The following is a 25,765-nucleotide window of genomic DNA, read 5'->3' as shown; positions in this document are numbered from 1 at the left end:
AGGTCTCAACAGAATATTTGCCAGCTTTCCAGGTGTGCCCTTTGATATATTGATGAATCAAAATGAGCATATAGAGGGGATCAGGGTCATGCTCTGGTCAAAGGATGTCATGGGAAAGGAATCAGAACCAAGGTGGGTCTGCCCGCAGCATGGTCTGAAATGTGTAACCATTTACTCCTAAGTGTCCTTGGTTAGGGCAGCACACTTCAACCCAGTACACAGAATATCTGGAGGCTTATTGGGACTCTACAGATCTCAAAATAAAACTAAAATCAACATGGGAAATTGTGATTCCAAGGCCAGAAACCCCCAGCCCCCATGACTTACAGAAACAGGAAGTTTTAACTAGAACTGATATCAATGTAAAATGGCCAAAATGTAACTCTTTTGATGCCTAAACCCATTTTTGCATGCAAATTAGAAAAATCGGCTATAAAATTAAAACTGAATAATGAATGAAAAGCTTACCTTAATTGCAAATGAGAAGCTCCTAGAAGCAGCACAGGTCAATTACTTAGAAAACCAGAAAGGCCAGTTTTGGGCAAGAGAGGAAGACCTATTGTACACATTTCCTTTCTCTGGGACACTGATGGTTTTGCAAAGGAATTTTATTCACTGTTAAAGAATATTCTGACCTATTCTAATTAATATACCTACTGGTTTCTGGGAGCAAGACAACAGAATCGCTAAGTGAGGTCTGCTGCAAAAACTGTAGAGGAACTTGTTTTTATTGTGGAAAGCCAGGTCACCTTTAAAAGGATCATGGAAAACCAAAATTGGCCTTAAAAGAAAGAGAAAAGGAACGAACCAACCAGAAGCTAGCACAGGGTTGCTCCAGTGGTGTTTCCCCTTCTCACTAATAGTTTGGTAAAAGTTGAAATTATAACAACAAGGGAAGCCACTAAGGCCCCAGTAGATGCTGGGGCTACTTTATTTGTTCTTAACCACACCCGATGAATTGCCTTCTCCGTTGAGTAAAGCTTCTGTACAAATGGCAGGGATATCTAATCAATGTCTGTCTTCAAATCAGAACCTGTTTCTCCCCCAACAACGGAATGTCCTGGGACAATATATATATTTGCTAATCAAATCTGCCCCAATTTGCCCGGCCAGCGTGGCTCAGCAGTTGAGCATCGACCTAGGAGCCAGGAGATCGGGGTTGGATTCCTGGTCAGGGCACAGGCCCGTGTTGCGGGCTCGACCCCCAGTCGGGGGCCTGCAGGAGGTGGCCTATCAATGACTCTCTCATCATTGATGTTTCTCTCTCTCTCTCCCCCTCTCCTTTCCTCTCTCTGAAATCAATAAAGACATATTTTAAAAAAAAACAATCTGCCCCAATTCACATGATAGGGTGAGGTTTTTTTGAAACCAGTGATATCACATATGCTTTTTCCAGAAGGGTAACATGTAGTTAGAACTAAATGAACCAGCTACTGAACCAAGGGGGAAAATAATGATTTTCAAGAGGAAACTAATGTTGATACTGACTGAATGTGTGCTCACCCTCTTTTCTTCATTATTAACTTCCATGAGAGCCTGAGCGACGGCCTAACAGGGCACCCACCCTACTCAGTGTTAACGTAAGAAACATCCAAACCTGTGAACAACTTTTTTGAGTTTATTTGAGCCAAACTGTCAACATATTCCGGGAAGCCAAAACCTCACCGGACTGAGAGAGTGCTCCAGAGAATGGAGTTTTGCACCTTGCTTTATAGGTTACTATAAAAGGGGGAGACGTAAGTGGGTTGCATGAAATCCATTGGCGATCGGTTAGGGAGGAGGGAGAAAGCAAAGCAGGGAAACCTCTGGGACTGGCTAAAATAAAAAGTAAAACGATAGACACACACTTCTTTTACATAGGTGGGTACAGGATAGTTAACAGCCAAAATTAACAAAATATCAATAACAATGAAAAGATTCCTGGTCTCTGCCCTGGTGCACTGAGGGCCCAGAAAAAGGGGAAATTACTTTGTTTTGCAGAGGCTCGTGTTAATCAGGCATGTTATCTCAGATGCAAAAGACAACCCACAGGCTTAGTTAAGGTGAAACTTCACCTTTGTGAAGGAAAAATACTGCCTCAGGACATGGCCACCAAGCATAAACTGCTTATGTTTAAAAAGTTTTAATTTCAGACCATCCTTTGTGGTTATTTTAGGACTCTGAGTTTGCAAGGCTGCCAAGCAGGCCTTCCCTGAACTTTTCAGGTTTAGTATGTGGCCCTTTTTATCTACATCAGAATGGCCCAAAACAGCCCAGAGACTTGCAGAGATGCCTCTAACCCTCAGCTTGCTACATGTCTCTCTCCATAGATGGGGAACCAGTCCAGAGTGCTTCAGGAGTCCCCAGCTGGGAAGAATTTCACCCTGAGTCCCTCAAGAAAAAGGCTAACATGGCCTGGCCCCAATATAAAGTGGGCAGCGGAGAGGTACGGCCAGTTAATGGCACCATTAATTTTAATACTATCTTGCAGCTAGACCTGTTCTGCCGTTCTCCAGGGAAATGGGTGGAGATGCCGTATAGCCAAGCCTTCGTGACTCTCAGGTGACCCTAAGCTATGTGCTTTCTGTAAATTAGAAAAATGTACCCAAATAGAAACAGTCCAAAAATGAGTGGATACATTTGTCAGTTCTTTGCCAACATTTGGGTGGCAACCCAGTTCTTGAGATATTAAAAACTACCGTCCTTGCCCGGCCGGCGTGGCTCGGTGATTGGGCGTCGAGGTCCAATTTCCCGTCAGGGCACCTGCGGGGGTTTCAGACTTGACCCCCAGTCGGGGGCGTGCAGGAGGCAGCTGATCAATGACTCATCATCGATGTTTCTGTATCTCTCCCTCTCCCTTCCTCTCTCTGAAATCAATAAAAACATATTTTTTAAAAACAACAAATCTACTATCTTTTTCTCAAATGAAGTCTGTACAGGGCCAGGGATGTGGCTCCAGAAGCGATTCAAACCCACCAAATCCTTTTACTCTCCACAAACCTCCCCTATTTTTCTCAAAAGGCTTATAGATAATTGGTTTTATGAAACCAAAGCCCTAGGACCTTGGAAATGCAAATATCTGGACTTCACCAAAAATTCTTATCTGGCTATTTTTTAAAATACAAATATCTGGAAGGTGATGCTTATCAAAAGGGGGGAAAATCTTAGCCATAAATCACTTTAACTTGCTTTAGTTATTCCTTTCTAAATTGGTGAATTTTAATTAAAGTGGGGTAAATCCATCCTCAGGGCATCTAATCCCTTGATCATTGGTAAGGCCACCCTCAGGACACAGGGTAAACCCGTATATCTAGATATTTTGTATTTTGAGATATTTTGAAATAACATGAAATACTAAAATGCTGATTGTTAGACAAGTCTTTTTTTCTTTTTCTTTTTTAAATATCTTTATTGATTTCAGAGAGAGGAAAGGAGAGAGAGAGAGAGAAACATCAATGATGAGTCATTGATCAGCTGCCTCCTGCAGGCCCCCGACTGGGGATCGAGCCCGCAACCCGGGCATGTGTCCTGACCGGGAATCGAACCCCAATATCCTGGATCCTAGGTCGACTCTCAACCGCTGAGCCACGCCCGGCCGGGCTAGACAAGTCTTAAGTTCACCTACTTCTGGATTTTTATTGCAGAAAATCTGTAAACTTTTGGACCTGATAAATGTCTTGTGCTTTGTTGGAGGTTGTTTCTTGACAGTGACTGTGTTTACCAATAGAGGAACCTTGTTTCTAAAGGTCATGAAATATGTTTATAAGTGTCACTCTAAGGAATGCTGGTTGTTGTTGTTTTTTTGGTTATCATGGGAAACTGAGGTTTCTACGAGTTAAACATTCAAATTAAGTTGGAAGAAATGACATGGTTTAAATATTAGAAAGCGTAAGGTATAGAGATACAATTTTGCAGGGCAACAATTGAAATTGAGTTATTTTAGTGATGCTTATTTCTGAGTTGGTAAAAAGGTTTATGCAGAACCTAGAAAGGTTTGTAGAAGGTTATGAAGGCTGTAAAAGTTTGTGAAAGTTTTAAGTTTATAGGGAAAACCCCTAGTCAGGCTCCAGTCCCTTTCCTCCACCTCGTTTCTTTCTGGCAGACCTAGAGTTGTTTTCATTGCACTCTTGCCCTTGTTGGTGCGGGGGAAACCTACCTGTCAGCTGCGGAGTAAATCCTTCATCAAAACTAAGGTGGAAAGTAAACCTGCCCTCTGGACACTGAGTCACCTGCCCACATGACTGTCCCCAGGTAACACCCGGGTGATGGGGTCAGATGAGTCAGGACTTGATCACTCCTGATCATCCATCCAACCTCTTCTCTCTTGCCTGTTTGACTGGCTTGGAGTCCTGCCTGAGTGGGGTAAATCCATTCCCAGGGCTTCTGGCTAATGTCCTGGTTATTGGTAAGGCCGCCTTCAGGGCACGGTGTAAACGGCCACAGGTCAAAATGGCTTTCTCTCTCTCTCTCAAGCAGGCTTTCTAATTGAGTCCTGTCTAAGTGAGTTAAGCCTGGGACGAGCTGCTGCTGCCCGCTGCTTCTCTGGTTGCAAATCTTGTGGGCACTCTTAGAGTTTAGGAGAAAGAGAACGGAGATACAGGCATAAGGGAGAAAGGCGTGGGAATACTCTAGAGAGAGCGAGCTGGGTCTTTTGTCTTGAGGCTTTTTATTTTTCTTCTGTGGGCAGGAATCCTAGGAGAGGTTTCAGGGGAGGGTCTTAATAGAACAGACATTAGCTTTCCAGGTGTGTCCTTCAATATGTTGATTCATCAAAATGTGAGTATAGAGGGGTCAGGGTTATTTTTTAGTTAGTTCATTTTTAAAGAACTGTATTGAAAAGGGTCTGGGACCGAAGCCTGTCTGCCCCGGGACTGTCGTAAACCATTTACTCCTAAGGGTCTTTGGTTAGGGAAGATCAAACCTTGTAATTCATCAGCTGGCTGTAAATTGCTCAAATTGTTTGGCCTTGTTTAGTTATTTTGTCTCAGTTTCCCTTATTCCACTTGTCAAGGAATTTCTCCAGCTTCTTACTATCCTGCCTCAATATGACTAAGCCAAATTGGCCTGGAACACTCGCTCCCAAAGAGATCCAATCCCCAATAGGCTGCAAGAGACTGCAGGCACCCCGCTCCCTGCAGGCTCTCCCCAGGGTCCCAGCGTGCACACCTTCACCCACCTCCAGGAGGGCCTCTAGTCCTACCCCTCCCAGCCACAAGCCCCAGCCCCAGCCCAACTCATTCTTGGATGTGGCGTGTTTCAGTCCAGCCCAGGGAGGAAGCTATGGTTGGCCGGAGTTAGGTATAAGCCTCATAAACATCTGGATATCCAAATGCAAAATCACAGTGACTAAAGGTTCAGGAAACGAAGTTGGCAAAAGTCTCTAATTGGTGGTCTTCCTAGGCTAAAAACAGCCCTCAAATGTGTTCTGTTTAATCTGCATAATTAAAAATAAATCTGACCCAACTTTTAATATTGGAAATTTCACATAAAGTTTCAGGTTTCTGATATCTATTGACAACATAGTAGCAATTGACTGGAACTGTGTACAGTTTATTCCTTAATTTTTTAAATTAAACTTTTTTTTCAAGATAGTACATTTTCAGGATATATGATTAGTGAGTGTCTCTTCCACCCCATCCTACCAACCCCCCTCCCCAGAAGCAACAATATTTTATTCATACACAAGTATATGCATATAAATTATTTTCCCCCTCAAAAATGGTAGCATACTTCAATATGGTAGCTTTTTCCCTTAGCAAGGTATCTGGGAAGTACTTTTTTTTCCGGAAAATATATCTTTATTGATTTCAGAGAGAGAAAGGGAGAGAGAGGAAGATAGGTAGAAACATCAATGATGAGAGTCATTGATCAGCTGCCTCCTGCACTCCCCCAACTGGGGATCGAGCCCGCAACCCAGGCATGTGCCCTGACTGGGAATCGAATCCCGATCTCCTGGATCCCAGGTCGACGCTCAACCGCTGAGCCATGCCTGCCAGACTGGGAAGTACTTCTTCATCTGTCCATATGAGCTTGCTCCAGTCTTTTTGGTGGCTGCCTTTTAGACAGGACCGTAGTTCTCCTGTTTGCTGGGTACCTTATAATCTCACACCTGTCCTGCATTCGTTCCTGAATCTTGCCGGGCCCCTCTGGCATCTGAGTTTGCAGACTCTGGCCTAGGTGAAGGACAAGAGCTCGCTCCTCAGCCACGGTGCTCAGCCTTTCTCAGGTGTCTGTAGTTCCCAGACTTCCCCGCAGAGGGAGACACCATCCCACTCCCAAGACCACCTAAGGGGTCTTCCCAGGGAACATTACAATCTTGAACTGTCTGGGTAAGAGATTTTATCTGCCCAGACACAAAGCCCCCTTAGCTGGACTGGGATCCCCCCATGCCTCCCCTTCCTCTGTTTCTATCTCCACCCACCCCGAATTTCCTGCTTTGATGGAGCCCCACCCTCCCAGAGTGTCCCCTCCACTTCTTGTAGGCACTGGCCCCTCCTGAATGGGAGGGGTTGGGGGAAGCTTGCCCTAGCTAGGGCCTGGGATTGAGAAATTGCCTGAGGGAATCACATAAAAAAGCATGTAACTGGGTGAACATTGCTGCCTCTCTGCCCCTCCCTGCTGAGAAGTGGGGGGTCTGTTCTCCCTGCCCCCAGCAGACAGCCCCAGCAGAGCCTTGACCTCCAAACCCCTTTTCCCTGTCCTGCACTCCACCCTCCCCATAGTACCCTCTCCCTGGCCTGGTTCCTGCAGCCCTCCTCCCCAGCCCTGCAATGGTGTTGGGGGTCGCCTGGAGTCCAGCTGGTGACCAGCACAGAGCCACCCCTTTCCTGGCCCTGCCCCTCCCCATGACCCCAATCCTCCACCAGCCACTCAAAGGGGCCTTGTTCTCTATCCAGCCCCAGACAAAAGTCTCTCTGTCTGAAAAGGCAGAATTGGGGGAGGGGGCACCCCAACGGGGACCATGTGGGGGCATGCACAGACCCCAGCCGGAAGGAATGCCGAGAGGGAGGAGGGGAGGGGAAGGAGCTGTGCACAGTGCAGCTGGGCCTCATCCGGAGAGGAAGGCAGCCCCTACCCAAGGCCCACTGTGGAGCCCCAGGCTCCCAGCGATCTAGGGGAAAGCCCGGGGCTAGGAAGGTCTGGCCTGGAGCTGGGCAGCCAGTTCCCAGTCTCCCGGGGGCTCGCTGGGCACAAGAGGGGAGGGGTCGTGGTCTAAAGCCCAACAGCCCTGCCCCCACCTTAGGGCCTTGGTCATATCAGTATCTCTGTTGACCCTCAAGGCCTGGAAGAGGGTGTTAGCTCTCCCATAGCTGCCGCCAATCCCTCCTCCAAGCACAACACACATCCGAGTAAAAGTAATTGGGCAGTAACACCACTGTATAGCCCTCCCCACCACCATGCCCGACCCCCAGACCCACACTCTGCCATTAAAGGCCTTGGACCTTCTGCCTGTCAGGTCCTTTTCTGAGGGGCAGGAGACTGGAGAAAGCCCCCCCCCCAATGCCAGGGGTGGGGAGCAAGCTCTGGCCCAGGCCCATCCTATTCTCACTGCAGCTCCCCTGAGGCTGCTGTGACGGGGACCCCAGGGAGCTCCCTGTCCCAGGTGGGGCCGTGGCAGGAGCTGTGTCTTTAAGGGCAGGAACGGGAGGCCCCTGTGCTTCAGGCAGTCTGACTTGTTCTCTACCTGCCCAGCTTTGCCCGGGTTTGCTTAGGGCGTGGCAGCTGCAAATAAAAGCAAGGCTCAGACGGAACTAGACCGTCCACGAAGCCTGGGGGAGCCACACAGGTGAGAGATGGGGCCCCCTCCCTCGACTGCTCTCTGTTAAAGACCCTAGAACCTTTTCTCTTCAAGGTCCTTTTCTGGGGGCAGGAGCAGGAGATTAGAGAAAGCCCCTAATGAGAGTTCCTCTTGGGGGGCTGGTGAGCCGGCTGGGGTGACGACAAGGCCCACAGGTGGGACAGGGCCGTCTGGATAGGTCAGGGGTATCTGAGTGGACCAGAAGTACCTGAATCGCCGGGGTATCTGGGTGGACAGGGGTGGGCCTGGGGTATCTGCGTGAATGGAGGTATCTAAGCCAATCCTGGGTGGTTGGGGGTATCAGAGTAGATGGGGGTGACTGGCTGGACTTGGAGTGTCTAGGGAGAGGGGTCCTGTGGGTCTAGGAAAAGGGTGAAGGCTGGCCGGGCATGGCTCAGGGGTTGAGTGTCTACCTAGGATCCAGGAGATCCCAGTTCTATTCCCGGTCAGGGCACATGCCTGGGTTTCGGGCTCAATCCCCAACGACTCTCATCACTGATGTTTCTGTCTCTCTCCCTCTCCCTCTCCTTTCCTCTCTCTGAAATCAATAAAGGTATATTTAAAAAAAAAAAAATAAAGGGGATGAAGGTTCCTGAGGAGCAGGACAATGGAGGGTTGGGGAGGAGATTTCAGGGACATGGGGCGTCATTCTGCACGCCTGGGAGGCCTGGCCACCACCGGGGAGGAACAGGGGGGAGCAGAGGGCAGGTGGCACAGGACTTCATGGCCAGGAAGGAGGGGAAAAGAGTGGGCAGAGCCCCAATCTGCAAGCTGCCTTCCCCTCCACACCTCACACCAACAGCAGTCAGCTCAGGGGCAGCTCGGGGCCTCTTCCAACAGTGGCCTGATGGGGAGAGGGGAGGGCAGGCCCCCAGGCTCCAGCTCCCGGCCGCCTGCCCCACGGGAGAGCCCGGCTGGAGATGTTGTGCAGGGGCTGGGGCACAGCGGAGACAGCCACCATCTGCCCTGAGCTGGGGCTACGGGGTGATGCCCCCGGGGCTGGGGAGTAACGGGGACCTCTGGTCGGGCAGGGGACTTGGAGGATCCCATGGAAAGAGGCTTAAGAGCTGAGACTCAGCTGCGGGTGACAGTGGAGCGCATTAAGCTTAGTTTGCAGGGGGTACAGGGTTGCGACAGCAACGTGGGCTAATCACAGTGCCAACTTCATCAGGCTTCGAGGATTATGTGCATGAGTAAGCGCACAGAGCCGAGGACAGCGCCTGCGACGGGGCCAACGCCCAGCTCGTAAGCCCAGGCTCTGTTACGGTGCCGACTGGGTCAGCCGTAGGCCGCAACGCCTCACCAGGTCGCTTTCAACGGCAGCAGGCCTTCTACTGACCCGAGCCCAGAACCACTGGGGGCCTGCCCACACGCCCACTCCAGATCCCCCTAAAACGTTGTGGGTTCCTAAGCACCTTAGTAGTGGACCTTTTCTAGATCCACAGGCCTCTCCCTGAAACAAAGCAACTACGGGGCGGCGCGGGGCCCTCTCCAGCTGTGGACAGGCGTCCCAGGGGACATAGCAGGGACTGTCAAACAAGCTTTTTACCAGGGTTGGGGAGGACATATGTTTTCCCATCATGAAATGGGGTTACATAATTCCAGGGCTGTTGGGGATTAGAGTGAAAACCCAGCAGGATCGTTTGGCAGTGCCTGCCGCAGGGTGGATCAGAGTAAGTGTAGCTCTTGCTATGAAGGTTATTAGGACATATGCTTGTGGCCGTGGGGCAGGGGCAGGGGCAGGGAGAGGGCCGGGGGATGCACGGAGACCGGGGGCTTATCTCCGGCACAGAGGATGGTGGGACGATGGACTAACCCTAAACCAGGAGGGGACAGAGGGGTCCTCTTCATGCTGAGCAGGACACCCTGGGGAAGGCGGAACAGGTTGCTGCCAGGAGGAGCTTGGCCGGGGCTGGGGTAGGAGCAGGGGCTGGGACCAGGGTAGAGGCAGAACTAGGGACTGGGGTGGGATGGGCAGGGTTGGGGCAGAAATGGAGGTCAGTGGTCAGGGTGGCACAAAAGATAGGGGTAGGGCTGCAGCCAGGCCAATTCTTCTCCTAAGTGTGCCCCACCCCCACTCCCACCCCAGCCTTGTGCTCTTTCCCCCACACCCTGCCCTGAGCAGCCTGAGGTCTGCAAAGTCTGGGCAAGGCAGGCAGGCTCCAAGCTGTCCATGGGAGACACTCCTGGGAACCGGGCTTCCTGCCACTTGGCTTCTAATGCCCCATTTTCCAAAACACCCCGAGGTCCTGAGAGTCCTGAGTTAGGGACAGCCGCTGGAAAGCCAGGCCTGGTTTAAACCCCACTTCTGGCAAGGTGCCTATCAGAGCCTCAGTTTCCCAATCTGTAAAATGGGGTTAACCACAGGCAGCTTCTCCCTCATTTGGTTGCCAGGGTGATTCATGTCAAGCCTCAAGTCCATGTCCAGTGAGTTATTACTGCAGCTGCCTCATCAGGTCTGAGTTCTCACCTGGCCCCCACTGCACTTTTCAGCTCCTCTCTCAGCCTTCGGTGCCAGCCTTTCTGCCCTGGGGCGAGCTGTGTACCCTGGGTGGGGCGTGGAGTAGGAGGGGACTGGGAGCCAGAGGCCCTGGTGGCATCCCTGCAGCCCTGCTGAAGCTGGGCCTCCCCCACACCCTTCCAGGCCCGAGCTCCATCATGCAAGTGGCCCTGAGCCTGCTCGTCCTCCTGGCAGGTGAGTGTTGCCCCTGAAATGCCCTGAACCCCTCAGCTGTGTGGCAGACAAGCCTCATGGTGTCCCCTGCAGGGTGGTGACTGTCAGGATAGCATCTTCTTGAGGGAAGAATGTGGCTCTGGTGATTTCAAGAGAACACAGAGACAGGGCCTCTCACAGCAGCAGCTCCGCTGGCTAGAAAAGTCTCGCAGTGACGCCTCCTTGGTGACTTTGAGGAAAAGGCTCAGCCTTGCGCTATCTTTCACACCCCCTAACACTTTATTACGCGGGGCAACTGGGAGCTTGGAGGCTACGTAACAAGTTACCAGCTGTGCCTCCGTTTCCCTATCTGTAAAATGAGGACTCTAATAGCACTTACGTGTACAATCCTTGCGAGGGTGAAAAGAGTTGGTATTGGAAAAGCATTTAAAACGGTGCCTGTACAGAGTAAGCGCTATGTGTGTGTTATCTCCTCTTAACAAAGAAAGCGCAGAGCTTAGGCCCAGAGCTCAGGCAGCCCACTGATTCTGGCCGGAATTTAATCTTAGTCTTTTGCTTTCATTGTATTTGTTTTATCTGTTACACCAGGCAAGACTGGTATTCCCTTTAGGACAGTGATAGGAAGATGTGTTTCTAAACAAAGTGTATTAAGTTTATAACTAGTAAGTTGCTTTAAAGGGGAGTGGTGAGCAGACATCGGAACAGGTGGGGTGGGATGTGGCAGAAAAGGGAGATGAGCTGAGAATGACCGGAGACTGGTACCATCTGTCGTGCAGATGTTAGGATGTGGATTAGCCAGGAGCCTGGAAACATCTAGCTAAAGGGTGGTCGAAAGCCACCCAGATTAAAACCTATTTCAGGAGGCAAAATGCTGGCGTGGCTCTCAGGTGTGGGGCTGAGGGGAGGGCCCACATCTCCGAGGTGGGTCGTGCTAGTTTGGGGCTGGACCCCTGCACCCTCGGGAGGCAGGGGACCGTCCATCAGGGACCTTATCCCGGAGGCCCCCTGGCCCTGCCTGCCAGCTTCCCTGAGGCCAGCGCCACCATTTTCTCTCCTTCCCCGCCTTTCCTGCCAGGCCTGCCTGCCCTGGACGCCAACGACCCAGAAGGTGAGTCACTCAGTACTACCAGTCCCACCCCAGATTCTCCCCCGGGCTATGGTCCTGGACTCATGTTCTTTTTTCTTTCCTTTCAGATAAAAACAGTCCTTTTTATTATGGTAAGAGTTGGTGCCCCTCCCTTCCCTTCCCTCCTCCCACCCCCACCCCTTATACTATTTTGTGCCACGGGTCCCATGGGGTTGGGTGAGGGTCTGATGTGGGTGAAACTCGGACAAGGATAGGATTGGGCTGGGACACTGACCAGTAGACACAGTGGATTGAGGGAACCAGACGTGCCAGCCTGGTCCTCGGGAAGACGCATGACTCTCCAGCAAGGACAGTTTATAAGAAGCAAGGACAGGCCATAAGAAGACACTGTTATGCTTCAAATCAAGCCTGTGGGAGAAGGGTTGCCTTGAGAAAACTTCCTGGAGGAGCTGAGCTATCCGATCCAAATCCCCCTGTGGCCTCCAGATTCCACACAGTCCGCTCGTGTCACCCCTCCGTTCTCACTGCCCCGCCACTGCTTCTGCTCAGGCCACAGTGGCTTCTCTGCTGTTGCTCAGACTCAGACACTCCCCACCTCCGGACCTTTGTGCCCTCTGATCCCTCTGCCTGGAACACTGTCTTCCACAAGCCTCATGGCTCCCTCCCCACCTCCCCATATCTCTGCTCAAGTGGAGCCCCTCAGGGAGGCCTTCCCTGACCACTCTTCCTAAAAGAGCTGCCCTCTGCTTTCTGTCCCCTGGCTCTGCTTATTTGTCTTCAGACCACTTCTTTCCACCTGACCCTAATTAAATTTCTTGTCCCTTGTTTGTGTCTTAACTAAATGTGAGCAAAAGAGGGTTGGGGTTTGTTTTCCGCACTGCTGTATCCCCAGCGCCCAGCACATCATAGGTGCCCAATTAATCTTTGTTAAGCGGATGGGGGCTTGCATGAGGAGACACCGGCTGACACTGAGGGCCCCCTCTGGGTTTCTCCTAGACTGGCACAGCCTTCGAGTTGGAGGGCTCATCTGTGCAGGGGTTCTGTGCGCCATTGGCATCATCGTCGTCATGAGTGAGTGGAGGAGCTGGCAGGGGAGTGGGGCAGGGCAGGGCTCTGGGTCCTCCCTCCTGACCATTCCCTTCTCCCCAACAGGTGGAAAATGCAAATGCAAGTTCAGCCAGAAGCCCAGGTGAGATGGGTTCCGGGGGCGTGCCTACCTCATGCTGGACATACACCTTTCAGGAGTGAAAGAGCTAAATCTCGCAGAAAGTGGCCAGGTCTCCAGGCTCTGCCCTCAAGAATTCCTGCCACTAACACTTTCTAGGTTTATTCTTGAGCTGAAAATCCTCAGCGGGCCCCAAATCTTCAAATGCTTTGGACCCTGGAGTGGTACAACTCTACAATGCAAAAATAGCCAGGAAGCTAGGTTAGGGAAAGCTGAGAATGTTGTAGTCTTGAGAGAGGACAAACAGGCAGATACAGATCTCACCACTTTTCTCTTCCCAGCCACCGAACAGGGGACAGCCCACCTCTTGTCACTCCAGGTAAGACAGGGATAGATGGGGCTGAGGGGTACACAGGATGTGAGGGGTGTGTGTGTGTGTGTGTGTGTGTGTGTGTGTGTGTATGCACATGCCCTGGGGAGAAAAAACTCCATCCATTCTCACAAGCTGACCCCATCACCTCTCCCAGGCTCTGCCCATAACTGTTGAGGATGGATCAACGACAGAACACAGAGGGCCTCTCTCTTCCCCCGAGTCCTGGTTCTGCACAGGAACCTAACTCCAGGATGGAATTCTGCCTCCTCTCCTCAGACCGCCTTGCCAGACCCCATCTCACTTCTCACTGGAGGGGTCTCTTTGTTCAATTTTTTTATCTAATATGATCTTGCCTCCTCCCCATGCAGTCTTGAGACTCTGTATGTGTGCTTTGGAGTAGGATTTGCGGGGCCAGGAGAAGGTAGACATGCACTGGAAGCTGCCACAGAAGCTGGCAGCTGAATCTCTTAGTTGGGAAAAGCCCAAAGGCCTATTCCCTCATGACCTGGTGAATGGCATGGGGTCTGTCCTCTGTCTCTGTGGCCACAGGAGCCACATGTGCAATTTAAATTTTCTAGTATTCCTAAGAGGGACATCTTTGAGAGTGAAAGGGAGTAGTAGCCACATGAAATGCTAGGACACTCAGGTGGACACGGATCATCCTGCCATGACATGAGTACCCAGATAGCTTATGATTATGATAGTAAGACCCTAAGACCCTTCCACTCACTGCTGAGACCCCACTTTATTGCAGAAGACCCTTCCTAATACTCAAATGTTTCTGTGAGACCTTTAAATAATTCCCCATAACAACCCTGATAATATAAAGGCCATATGGTGTGAGAACTTCCAATGAGCCTCAAACTCCCTTGAGACTCCCCAAACCCAATAACACCTCCAAATGTCCCCAAGAGTCACCCCTAACATGCCTAAAAACCTTCAAAACACCCAAAAAGAGACTCCCAATAAACCTGTGACCTGTTCCTAATAATGTCCTTACATTCTTTCAGCATACCATGAGCCCCCCACAATCATGAACCCTCACTCCTTAGACAACTCCGAAAGCTTACCAGGATAAACTAAAATGCTCCCCTGGGACCTCTCCCTGCAAATCACTGCACCTGGGGCACTGTCCCCCCACGTCACTCTGGGGACACCCTCTCCTAATGATCCCACAACAGGTGGGGCGAGGGCACAGCACATTTATTGAGCTCACACACTTGCCTTCACGCCTGTCACTCGCCAGAAAAGGGGTATCGCGGGCTCCCCGCAAAAACTCGCTTCCCCCCCCTTCCCCTTGCACCAGCAAAGACACGCCGGGCTTCCGCCCTGCCAGCAGGCATGCGCACAAGCAACAGGAAGTTAGCAAGCCCGGCAGGAAAACCTGCCCAGCGACTGATGACGTCATGGCGGCATGAACTAAAAGCGATTGGCCAGATTGAGTTTAGAGGGGGGAGGAAAGCTGTCTCCTGGGTACTGGCACAGGGAGCAGGAGGAGCAGGGGTGGGCTGGGGGACTGGGGTGCTTCCAGACCTCACGGAGCTCTGCACATTACCCCCACCATGGCTTCTGGATTCTGGTTCCGTGCCCCAGCCTGAGCTCCCAGCATTTGCCCCCGGCCAAGATGTTGCTTAAGACTGGAAGGGCAGCTCTCACCTTGAACTTGGCCTGTGGCCAGTATCTCACAGGACCAGCCATAACCCTAGGTCAGTCCAGGGGGTGTCCAGAAGCCTAAGACTCCCCATGCCAGCCCCTCACCAGCCATGTCCAGGGTCCTGTCCAGTGTCAGGCGCTGAGGTCTAACTCGTGAAGCTGGTAGATCTGCGTGGGGCCCTTGAAGCAGGCGGCGAAGAGGAAGCGTCTGCCAGCCATGGAGATGTGGGCAAAGGCCCGGGGGGCCACCAAGGCTGGGGGCCCCAGCTCCTGCAACGGTTCCAGGAGCCCCTTGTCAGGCTCAAGGCGGAAGACCTGGCTGAAGGCGAAGTCGCTGCCCAGGATAGCCAGCTGCTCCCTGGCTATGAGCAGCGGCTGGAAGACGTGGGCACCACGTGAGGGAAGTTGCTGCAGCAGGCGAAACATGGAGCCATCCCAGCGCATGACCTGTGAAGTGTGGCGGCTAGTTAGGACCTGGGATGCAGGAGGGCCTCTAGGCCTAGGAGGACTTGGAACACCTTGTAAACAGAGGCCTGTAGGTCCCCAAACTCCCGTAGCTTTCTTCACAAATGTTACCACCCAGCTGCCTAGGCCACATTCTTGGCCCTTCTCTCTCCCACACCCCCCACATAGAATTCATCAGCAATGGAATCTGTCAGTTTTACCTACATGGTATATATTGTTCCACTCTCCCCTGGCCACACTCCAACCCAGCTACCGTCACTGGTTACCCTGCTCCTGTCCCTGTGCCCACAGTCTGCTCCCCACAGAGATGCTCTATGAACATCTGAGTCAGATCAGTGACTTCTAGGCTCAGACTCTCCCCCTGGCTACCCCCTAAAAAGATTGCCGGCGGGTGTGGGCATCAGCCTTGGAGATGCACAGTGTGATGTGGTTTAATATAAGTCCTGGAGTGAGTCAGAGTTACAGAGCCAGAGTTTGGGGTGAGAATCAGAAGCTCGGGGCCAGTGTCTGTTGGGGAATGGGGAGTAGTTTAGGGTTAGCAACCCCTGAGGGGTCACAGTCTTGAAGTCAGTGCTGGGTTGGGGCCAGAGTTTAGGGATCGACACATTAGGTGGGGTTGGAGTTTGAAGACCTTGGGTCAGCGTTTAGAGGCCAGCGTGCACAGTGGGGGTCAATGCTGAAAGACCAGCACTGAGAAGGCAGCCCTGAGCAGGAGTCAGCTGCAGGTCAGGGCTCGCTTGTGCCCCTGCTGCCACCCGCACCTGGGTGGGCCCAGGCTTACCATGGAGTCCCCGATGTAGCGCGTCAGGCACAGGAACACATCCCCGCTGGCCTGGAAGTGCCGTGTGGCGTAGACGTCCTCGGCCTCGGGGATGTCCGTGCGCCTCTCGAAGCGGCCCCCAAACCAGTGGAAGAGCACGGGCCGCTGTGAGGCCGAGGCGAGCAGCAGGTGAGGCCGGCCATCCAGCTCAAAGGCCTCGGCATCCGTGTCCCGGTGCCAGGCGTGGAGGCTCTGGCGCGGGTAGAAGCCGGGCCCGTCGCGGCACAGCAGTGTGGTGCTGCCCGCCTTGGAGGCGTCGGCCACCACGAAGCAGGGCTGCCCATCTAGCCACAGGAGCTCGGCGTCATTGGGCCGCAGAAGCCGCTTGGGGGCCAGGGCCTGGGTGGGAGCCAGGCGCAGGCCTGGCCTGGGCCGGGCCCACAGCTGCGAGCCCCCCCACAGGCGGGCAGCCAGCACGAAGAGGCGCAGGCCCAGCACCAGCGGCTTGCAGGACACCACGGAGGGCGCTGGGGGGTCGGAGCGAGAGGCAGGTCAGGCCGCTGGGCAGAGCACCCCCACCCCCGGCAGGCAGGACGGCGGGAGGGGAGCTCACCCGACAGCTCTTCCTCAAACCGAAAGCGCTGCAGGCCATAGTCCCAGGAGAGGATCAGGCAGCGGCCAGCAAAGGGCTGTGCCAGGACGACGTGGGGTTCCCCCTGGTAGGAGAAAGGCTCCACGCCCAGCGCCGACTCCCCAACCGTCTGGAACCGGGACAGCTCTGGGGGCGGCAGGAGAGAGTCAGGCAGGCTCGGGAGACCCCAGGGCCTCAACCCTGAGCCTCGGTTTGCGCATCTCTGAAATGAGGACCATCATGGTGTTCATCTATTAGGAACATAGAGTGGAAGGAATCTTTTTTATCTATAGCTGTATTCATTCAAAACAACACGGCAATACTTTACTTTCTAAGCTTCATGGCATCATCAAGTAATTGCTTAGAAGCAGCATGTTTATTAATTCATTTAACGTCACAGAATCCCTACGAGGTATTTTCCATTGTTATACCCACTTTACAGATGAGGAAACTAAGGCTAAGAGACACAGGCAGCCAGTTGCCCAGCAAAATCCATCTTTCCCATCTTCCATGAAATAGGATGGGAGCTGGGCACAAAGCTGTGCAGCTAGAAGTCACATTATCCCAGCACTCCCCCAGCAGCCCCCCTCCGAAGTTAGGTGTGGCCACGTCCAGACAAGCTCCCAGTGGAACAAGAGCAGAGTGGTGGCTGTAATGCCTCAAGTATATGAAGGTGGCTCGCCCAAGAACTGGCCGATGGACGTACTACAAGTTGTTGTCAACCATGAAAACCAGGACCACACCCAGGGGCTGCCCCACATGCTTGGAACGCACATCTCAGACCCTCTGTCTTCTTCAGCTCATGGAACCTCTTTGTTACAACAACTTCCCTTTTATGGTAACAATGTTCCCAGGTCACCCAGCATAGTGCTGGTGGAGCTGAGCAGTTCAGTCCAGGTCATACTCCTTCACTCTATATGCCGGGCCCTGTTTCTAGGTGCCAGGGTTGAAGCAATGACCCAAACTACCAAGGATGCCCACCCAAAGGGGGATCTTTTAAAATGTTCATCAAATTATCACCCCCTGCTCAAAGCCCACCATGGCTTCCCGCAGCCCTCAGGGTGAAATCCACTCTCCACCCTGTTGCTCTCAGTGTCCTGTGCAGTGAGGCCCCTGCACCTTCGACCTCAGCTGTGCCCTTCCTTTCATTCACTTTCCCAAGCCAGACCTGCCTTCCTTTGATCCCCAAGCAGGACAAGCTCTCTGCTGCCTCAGGGCCGTTGTACATGCAGCCCCCTCTCTCTGCAATGCCCTTCCCTCTGTACCTCACTTAGCTACATCCAGATCTAATGCCATTTCTTCAGAGAACCCTTCTCAGACGCCCCCATGTAAGGTAGGACCCCTCTTTAATTTTCCTCATCAGCCCTGCGTTCATCACAACATGTAGCATACATTGATTTGTGCAATGTTTGATTTAATGCCTGTCTCCGCACCCTTCTCTCAGGACTGTGAGCCCAGGGCCCAGGGCTATCTTGGTCACTGCATTGCACCCATTGCCTCTCACAGGGCTGGGCACAGAGTGTACCTCGGTGAATGTTTGCTAAATAACTTAATGAAGAATGATCCTTAAGTCAAATTCTGTTGTTCTATGAGTCCCATAGACCAAAACTATATCACAGATGATGATGATAGCTATTATCATGTTAATAGCCTTCAGATCTGAACTGAAACACCCACACCTTCAGGTGAGTCTGGCCCTCGCCCTGGCTCTGGGCTCCCACAGCCCGCAGGCTCCCCACCTCCCGGCCCCGATCATCCCAGCCTGTCGTTTTCTGCTTTCCTCTGGACTGTGGGCTCTGCGAGGGCAAGGCCCAGGGCTGTCTTCATCACTGCCGCTCTCTGCAGTGCCCAGTACCCATAATGGTACCAAAATTTATGGAAAAGCAAAATGAGCTTAGGAAGCACTTTAGAAATGGTCATTTTTATATTAATAACGGTAACAAGAAGAATGAACATTTAGCGCAGCCGGGCGTGGCTCAGCGGTTGAGCATTCACCTAGGATCCAGGAGATCGCAGTTCGATTCCCGGTCAGGACACATGCCCGGGTTGCGGGCTCCATCCCCAGCGGGGGGCGTGCAGGAGGCAGCCAGTCAATGACTCTCTCATCATTGATGTTTCTCTCTCTCTTTCCCTCTCCCTTCCTCTCTCTGAAATCAATACATATATATATATTTTAAAAAGAATGAACATTTATAAGGCCTCCCATTCCAGGCTCTGTGCCAAGTGCTATACAGAGGCGGATGCATCGCTGAATTCTCATAGCAGTCCCATGTCATTGTTTATTACCTCCATTTTACAGATGAGGAAACTGAGGCTCAGGGAGGTGATGCTTCTCGCTCAGTCTCACAGCCAGGAAATGGCAGGAAGCAGGAAGTGAGGTGAACCCCTAAGCTCTGGCCGCTGTCCCCCTGATCTCCCGCCTTCTTCTGGGAACCCCTGCTGTCCCTCCCACCCCACAGGGAAAGCCCCCACCTATGGCTCTGCACTTGAACGTCTTGGGGTCGAGGTGGTGGAGCTGCATGTGGGCCAGGGCGGTGGGGCCGGCACAGGCCCCGGTCCCCACGCTGGCGTTCACGCTGGGCATCCACTGCAGCAGCCAGAGGACACGGCAGTCACACTGGAACGGGTTCCCACGGAGGTCCCTGGGGCAAGAGGCCGGGGAGGGGCTGCGACCCGGCTTCCACCCTCTGGAGGCCATGCTCCCCACCCCCTCCCCAGGTAAGAGTTCAGGATGGAGCCCCACAGGTGGCGTGAAAAATATGAATCATTGCAGCTAGAAGCGTTGTGCCCACCAAAATTGGGCACAGATGTCCCCTCCCTCCTCCAACATTTCCACCCTCCCCACCCAGCCCCCTTGAACCTCACACATGAGTCAGGGTCTCCAGGCCTCGGAACAGGAATCTGGGGAGGGTCTCAAGATGGTTATTGGCCAGGCTCCTGGTGGAAGGAGAGAAAGAGGAGGGACCGTCAGCAGCTCCAGGACAGCCTGTGTCTCTGGGTGATGGGGTGTGGGGTGCCTGCCAGCGCAGGCTGGGGCAGTGGAGGGGTGAGGCCTTGGAGGCACGTACAGGTGTGTGAGTGAGCGAAGGCCTCTGAGAGCATTCTTAGAGATGGAACCAATTTCATTGTCCTCGATGAAGCTGTGGAGGGAAAGGGGGGTGGGGGAGAGACCTTCAGTTTTTTGCTGTGGCCTCAGCTGTTAGGGCAACCCATCCCATGGAAGCCATATGGCACTGGAATGTGCTGAATTCTCCCCCAACACTTGGCATAATCCCAGGGGAAGCCTCCTCAGAAACCTCTTCTCACTGAGGTCCCAGCCTACAGTCCTGGGAGCCAAGAACCTGACCCTCTGGTCATTGCCAACCTCACAGTGAACACTGCCACCATTGTCACCACCACTGACACTATGGTCACCAATACCAGCACCAGCATCACTATCACCACCAATACGCCACCATTACCCATTATGACCAATACCCATGCCTCTACCATTGTCATCAACCCTAGTACTAATAACTGCCATCACCACCACCACACTGGGCCACCACTGTCACCAATACTGCCACCCTCATCACCAATGCCAATATCACCACCGACTCCAACACCACCATCATTACCACCTCTGACACCAGCAACACTAATAAGCATCACCAACAACACAGCCTTCATGATCAACACCAAAACGACTGCCACCATCATCACCAACACTGTCACCATTTTCACAAGCCTCAGCACCAACACCAGCATCGCCAACACCAACTTCACCAGCATCCCCAACACTCACCTCCTCCCCCACCCCTGGACCACTACTGCCACAATCTTCATACCTACCAACACCCCCACCATCACCACCAAACCAGTACAACAATGTTTTCATTACACTAACGCCAACACCAACCTCCTACCCATAACCATCACCCGCGCCCACACCAACACTAATACACTAATAGTGGAATTTCTCAGGTCTGCTACACTGATGATGATCACTGCCACCAACTCCCCCAACTTCATCCTCAGCATCACCAACAGCCCCATCCCTGTGGGTCTGCCATTTTCATCAGCACCATCCGCGCTCCATCATCCTCAACAATGCCACCACTTCCCTGGGCGTACATAAGTCAGGTAGGGCCAGAGACAGTCTCGGGTTTCCAGGCCTTTAGTGGATCTTCAAGCACAGAGAGGTGAGGTGAGCAGGCTGAGATCACACAGGAATCCTGAGCAGGAATCCTGACCCCACCCGAGAGGCCAGGCCCCTTGCCCCTCAAGGAGGGACCCTTTCCAGAAGCTTCCTCCCCAGGGCAACAAGCCCCTACCTCCCCCTACTCCAGGAGCCCCAGAGGGGCCCCTCCTTCCTCTCTCAAGTCCCCATTCTGGGCCCATCCCCTGGCCTCACTCACAGGTACTGCAGGTGGGACAGGCCCGCAAACGCATCGTCCTCAATCACAGAGAAGGAGTTGAATGTGAAGAGGCTGGTGAGAGAGCAAGAAAGAAAATTTTCCAGAGGGGCTGCCCCCATCTCACATTCTAACCTCGGCCCCCACCCTCAGCCCACATGGCGTGGTCACACACACACATGCATGCGATGTAAGTATGTGCATGGATGCAGACGCTTTCACAGACACACCCGTACACACATGTGTGCACACAGCCCCACACGCGTGTGCATGAACACCCACTCCCTTGAGCAGTTGTCGGCTCTGCTGGGCCCCACTCACAGCAGGTGCAGTGACGGCACCCTCAGGAAGCTGCCGGCCTTCAGCTGGGTGACTCCAGTCCTCACGAGTGAGCTGGGGACAAGGGCAATTGCGGGTGAGGGAAAAGCCACTCCAGTGCTCCAGTCCCATCCCAGAGCTGTCTCTTGTCTGGGGGACCCTGGCAGGCCACCATGGCCCTGGGTGTATTTCCCTTACTTCTCCCCCAGGGACACAGCACTTGCTTGCCTCACTGGCAAGGGTCCTGGCAGCACAGCCCACCCCCTGGCTATCCCTCATCCGGGGCCCCCAGTGCTCCTGCTCCCCTTTGGAATTTCCCTTCTGCTCCCTTTCAAATCCCAGCAGCCCCCGTTTGGCCATCCCAACATCCTTTGCTGCCCACCTCCCAAGATCCTGACAGGCCCCTGTTTCCTTGGCACCCTGCCCCCAACCCCTGGGGTGCCAGACTCCCGTCCCCACCCTCAGGCCCCCAAAGGGCCTGACACTCACAGTGACAGCAGGGTCGGGGAGAAGCTCTCGGGCAGGTCCGGGGAGCCTTCACACAGGGCACTGTCTTTGGAGCAGGAGCAGCTCAGAGGACATTTTCCCTTTGGGGGTCTCCAGGCCACCCCTGCCCCGGCCTCAGCCAGCAGCAACAGCAGCAAAAAGCCCGCCCCTCCCATGCCCCCTCACCCCTGCTGAGGCACCAGCTCCTCTCTGCCCACCCAGCTTCGCCCAGGCTTCGGCCACTACATCTCCCATGCCAGGCAACCCCCCATTGCGCCAGCTGGCACACTCTGCCCTGGCTTCTCTCTCTTTCTGTTCTCTCTTTCAGTCTGTCTTTCTCCCTGTATCCCTTTGGAGTCCAATTTTCTATTTATTTCTATTTATTTCTGTCCTTCTTCCTGCCTCCTCTCTTTTTGTATTTCCCACTCTGTTTCTCTCTATCTCTGTCTCTATCTCTGTCTTTTTTCTGTCTGTTTCTCTGTCTGTCTCTCAGCCTGTTGGCCTTTCTTTCTGTGTGGTGTGGTGGTGGTGGTGGTGGTGGTGTGTGTCTCCCTCTGTCTTTATTTCTTGTCTCCCAACCCCCTTTTCCAGCTCTCTGTATGTTTCTTCCCTCCTCCCACACCCCTTCTCCCTGGAGGTTTGGGAAAGGGACTCAATGGGCACCGGGTGCGCCCAAAAAGCCGGGTAAGAAAGAGGAGGGGGAGGTCAGAGGCCATAGGAAGAGCAGCTCTGGGGAAGGGACTGGATGGTCCCATGGGCGGGGAGGGGCCACCAAGGGCTGGAGCCTCCCTGGCCACTCCCAGGCAGCCCCCTGTCCAGATTCCCACTCAGGGAGTGTGAGGAGGATGTCACCAGGGTGGGGACCAGATGGCTCTGAAAGCAGGAAGGGGCTGGGAGGAGAGACCACTGGGGCTGGAGTCACCCTAGTCACTCCCAGACAGCCCCCTCCCCAGACTTCAGGAGAGCGCAGTGGACGCTGTCAACAGACTTGGAGGGGCCAGCTCAGGTCCAACTGCTCCCTCTGGTGGCCACACTTGGCAGGGCGCTACCCGCTCCAAATCCACTGCTCTTGCCTGCTCGAAATTAACCCCTTGAGCTCCCGCTTCGCACTGGGGGTACGGAGTCAATCCAGGAAAAATGATAATGCCACCCCTTCTTCAGCATTGGCTCTGCACCAGGCCCTGTCGCGAAGGCTGATCTACTAGCTCCTCTGACGTCTTCACAGCCTCCGAGGTTGATACTGCTGTATGGCCATTTTACAGAGGGACACACTGAGGAGAGAAGGCAGGAAGCTTGAGGTCTAGATGACCCAGAAAGGACAGAGGCAGGACAGGAGCCCAGGCGCCGGGTCCAGGGCCTCTCCACATGATTTTGCCTTCTTCCTTTGGAGATCAGAGCTCATGGATAGAGGTTGTTTTTATTTGGACTAAGCTTTTTAGCAATTTGGATAGATTCTGCCCGTTAAATAAGAAAAATAAATAAATGGCAGTTGTTACCAAACCCAAAATAGTAGTAATAATACTTACTTAGCACTTACTGTGTGCCTGTCTCTATGTAAATTTACTCAGTCCTCACAACAACCCTGTGAGGTGGGTACTATTACTAATTCCCACTTTATGGACTGGGGAACTGAGGCATGAAGAGTTTAAATGATTTGTTTCATGGCACTGGACAGATCTAAACCTAACTACTTGCTCTTGCCCTTGAGTAAAACACACAGCCTCTCTCCTCCTGCTGCACAAATCCAGAAAACTTGGGGAACAAAGGGCTAAAAGCTCAGGCAGGATCACACATATCTGGGTTCCAGGCCCAGTTCTGTGTGGATTTAGGAAAATAAATCATCAGCCTCCCTGATTCTCAGTTTTCCCATCTGTAAAATAGGACAATCATGGTGCCAACTTCCCAGGTGTGTAGAACATTCAGTGAGGCAATGGAGGCAACGCCCCTGGCTTGGGGTTCAGTGCAGGGTGGGCATCGCACAGTGGTCAGTGGGTTTAGGGTGGACTCTGGACCTAAGTGCATGGCTGCACCCAAACAGCAAGGCTCTTGGGTTTTGGTCACCTCAGCTGTAAAGGAGGGATGATAAACTCCTTACAGGGTCTTTGAGAAGATAAAGAGCTTAGTGTCTGAGCACAGAGGGGACACTCACAGCATGCCCAGCCCAGTGAGGACAATGATGATCGTCACTTACTGTGAGCCAGGCTTTGTTCTAAATATTTTACACAGCTCATTTCAGATAATCATTCCAACCTCTTTGTAAGGTGAATGCTATTGTTATCTCCATTTTACAGAAGAAGAAACTGAGCCACAGAGAGGTTAAGTCATTTGCCCAGCATCACACAGCTAGACAGCAGCTGAACCACTCTAATCTGGAGCATGTGGCCCTGTGAGGGGAGGAAGCCAAGGACTGGCTAGAGCAGGCCAGGTGCCCTCTTCCTGGATCACTCCCTTGCTCCCTATCTCCCCTCCCCAGTGCTGCATAAACATCAGGGTTATCATTAACCAAGGTCTGCTGGTGACCCTGGGGTGCAGGCCCAGGAGGGGCAGAGGCTGAGAGCTTAGACGGATGGGGATGAGGGAGCCTTTAGAAGCCCCGTAGGTCCTCTGAGGCCATGTGCACACATGTGTGTGTGTGTGCCAAGGCTACGCCTGTGCTCTAGTGTGAGTGTGTACACCTTCCCCTGACTGTCCTGCAGAGCCTGAGGTCTGGGCCTTGCTTCTGACCTCCTTGACTGAAAGGGGGGCAGTTTCTGCCCTTAACCACCAGGGGGACCCTGGGAGAATTAGCTCCACTTTGCTCAGCCTAGATTTGCTCATCTCTAAAATGGGGTTGATAGTAAGACAATGTAGGACTAGAGGCCTCCGAGCCTGGCCTGAGGTGACACATCTGGCCTCAGTGATTTCTCCATTCTATAGGATGGGAAGCTGAGGCACAGAGAGGTCATATGGACTGCTCAAGTTCACGCAACCAGGAGTGGCAGTCTAGACCTGACCCCAGATTTCTCTGTCACCAGTGCCTTGTGAATTTGGTCTGCCCATGAGGACGCCAGCTGTGTTGTCCTCCAAGAGGTCCTAGAAGCCATGTGATCTCAGGGAAGGGGAAGTTCAGGGTGAAATACATCAACTCGGGTTTGATGGTGTCAATGTGTGAACAACAGTGTGTAGGACTATTATGTCTGTGGTCGTGTGGCCGGCTGTGTGCTTGTTTGCCTGTGCATGAGGTTGTGATCACAGGTGTGTGTGTCTGTCTTCGTGGTTATGTGTAAGAGCAGCTGGTTGTCTGTGTCCTCGACAGTGTTTCTGCCTCTCTTTGTGCCCATGTAAATGTGTGTGAGTGTCTGTGTACATGTGTACACAAGCTTGTGGACCTTCACATCTCTGAGACTGTATAGGAGTGCTGGCTGTGTCCCTATGTTTTTGAGTGTATTTTTGTGTGACATGTGTGTATGGGTGTGTTTCTGTACCACCATTTGTAAGGATGTCTTCATAAGAGTGTGTAGCTTTATGAACCTTTGGTAGTTGTGTGGCTGTGTCCTTGATTGTGCCTCTCTATAAAGATATCCTTCGGAGTGAATATGTGTGTGTGTTGTTTGCGTAAACAAATGCATTTGTCTTGGTGTTTTGTGACTGGTGTAAGAGGTGCTGGTTGTGTGTGTGTGTCTTTGGGTTTCTCTATGAATGTGTTATTCTGTGTGTGTCTGCCTCTCTGTTTGTATGTATATACATACATGTATTTGTGTGCTTTTTTTGCCTGTTTATCTGGATTTGTGGGTTTCTGTGTGTGCGTGTGCGTGCACCCGTGCACACATTCCTGCGGGATTAAACAGTCAGCAGTGGATAACACGTACACACACTGAAATGTCTCCCAAACAGCCCTGTAGTGTTTGCTGAATAGGGCTTCAGAGAACGTTGGAATCAGGGGTCAGTGGGCTCCTCAACACTCAGGCTAGGTGACCTTAGTTCCTCCTAAGCCCAATTCCCA

The 25,765-nt window shown here is 52.7% G+C and overlaps 2 protein-coding genes across 3 annotated transcripts; one reads left to right on the top strand and one right to left on the bottom strand.

Annotated features, from left to right (window-relative positions):
- Nucleotides 1–10,228: 10,228 nt before the first annotated feature.
- Nucleotides 10,229–13,929, top strand: FXYD3 (FXYD domain containing ion transport regulator 3). Of its 2 annotated transcripts, XM_016220986.2 has the most exons (7): nucleotides 10,229–10,472; nucleotides 11,527–11,559; nucleotides 11,646–11,669; nucleotides 12,535–12,609; nucleotides 12,691–12,727; nucleotides 13,045–13,082; nucleotides 13,231–13,929. In XM_016220986.2, the coding sequence occupies exons 1-7, from the start codon at nucleotides 10,436–10,438 to the stop codon at nucleotides 13,248–13,250; spliced, it is 264 nt and encodes an 87-aa protein (XP_016076472.2). In that variant the 5' UTR covers nucleotides 10,229–10,435; the 3' UTR covers nucleotides 13,251–13,929. The 2 variants fall into 2 exon arrangements, with proteins under 2 accessions (XP_016076472.2, XP_087683671.1); XM_087827545.1 differs by having other exon boundaries at nucleotides 12,535–12,727.
- A 723-nt stretch (nucleotides 13,930–14,652) lies between these two features.
- On the bottom strand, nucleotides 14,653–21,959 carry LGI4 (leucine rich repeat LGI family member 4). Its single transcript, XM_016220928.2, has 9 exons — nucleotides 21,787–21,959; nucleotides 21,301–21,372; nucleotides 20,983–21,054; nucleotides 19,654–19,725; nucleotides 19,451–19,522; nucleotides 19,058–19,227; nucleotides 16,568–16,732; nucleotides 15,976–16,481; nucleotides 14,653–15,176 (listed from the first exon to the last, which is right to left on the bottom strand). Exons 1-9 carry the CDS (start codon nucleotides 21,957–21,959, stop codon nucleotides 14,862–14,864), a joined length of 1,617 nt encoding a protein of 538 aa, XP_016076414.2. The 3' UTR covers nucleotides 14,653–14,861.
- Between the last annotated feature and the right edge of the window lie 3,806 nt (nucleotides 21,960–25,765).

This window comes from Miniopterus natalensis, chromosome 18 (genome assembly GCF_054644295.1).
Source record: "Miniopterus natalensis isolate mMinNat1 chromosome 18, mMinNat1.hap1, whole genome shotgun sequence".
In the NCBI taxonomy this organism is placed as follows: Eukaryota; Metazoa; Chordata; class Mammalia; order Chiroptera; family Miniopteridae; genus Miniopterus; species Miniopterus natalensis.
The sequence above is the reverse complement of the archived record's forward strand: the minus strand, read 5'-3'. Positions and strand labels throughout refer to the sequence as shown.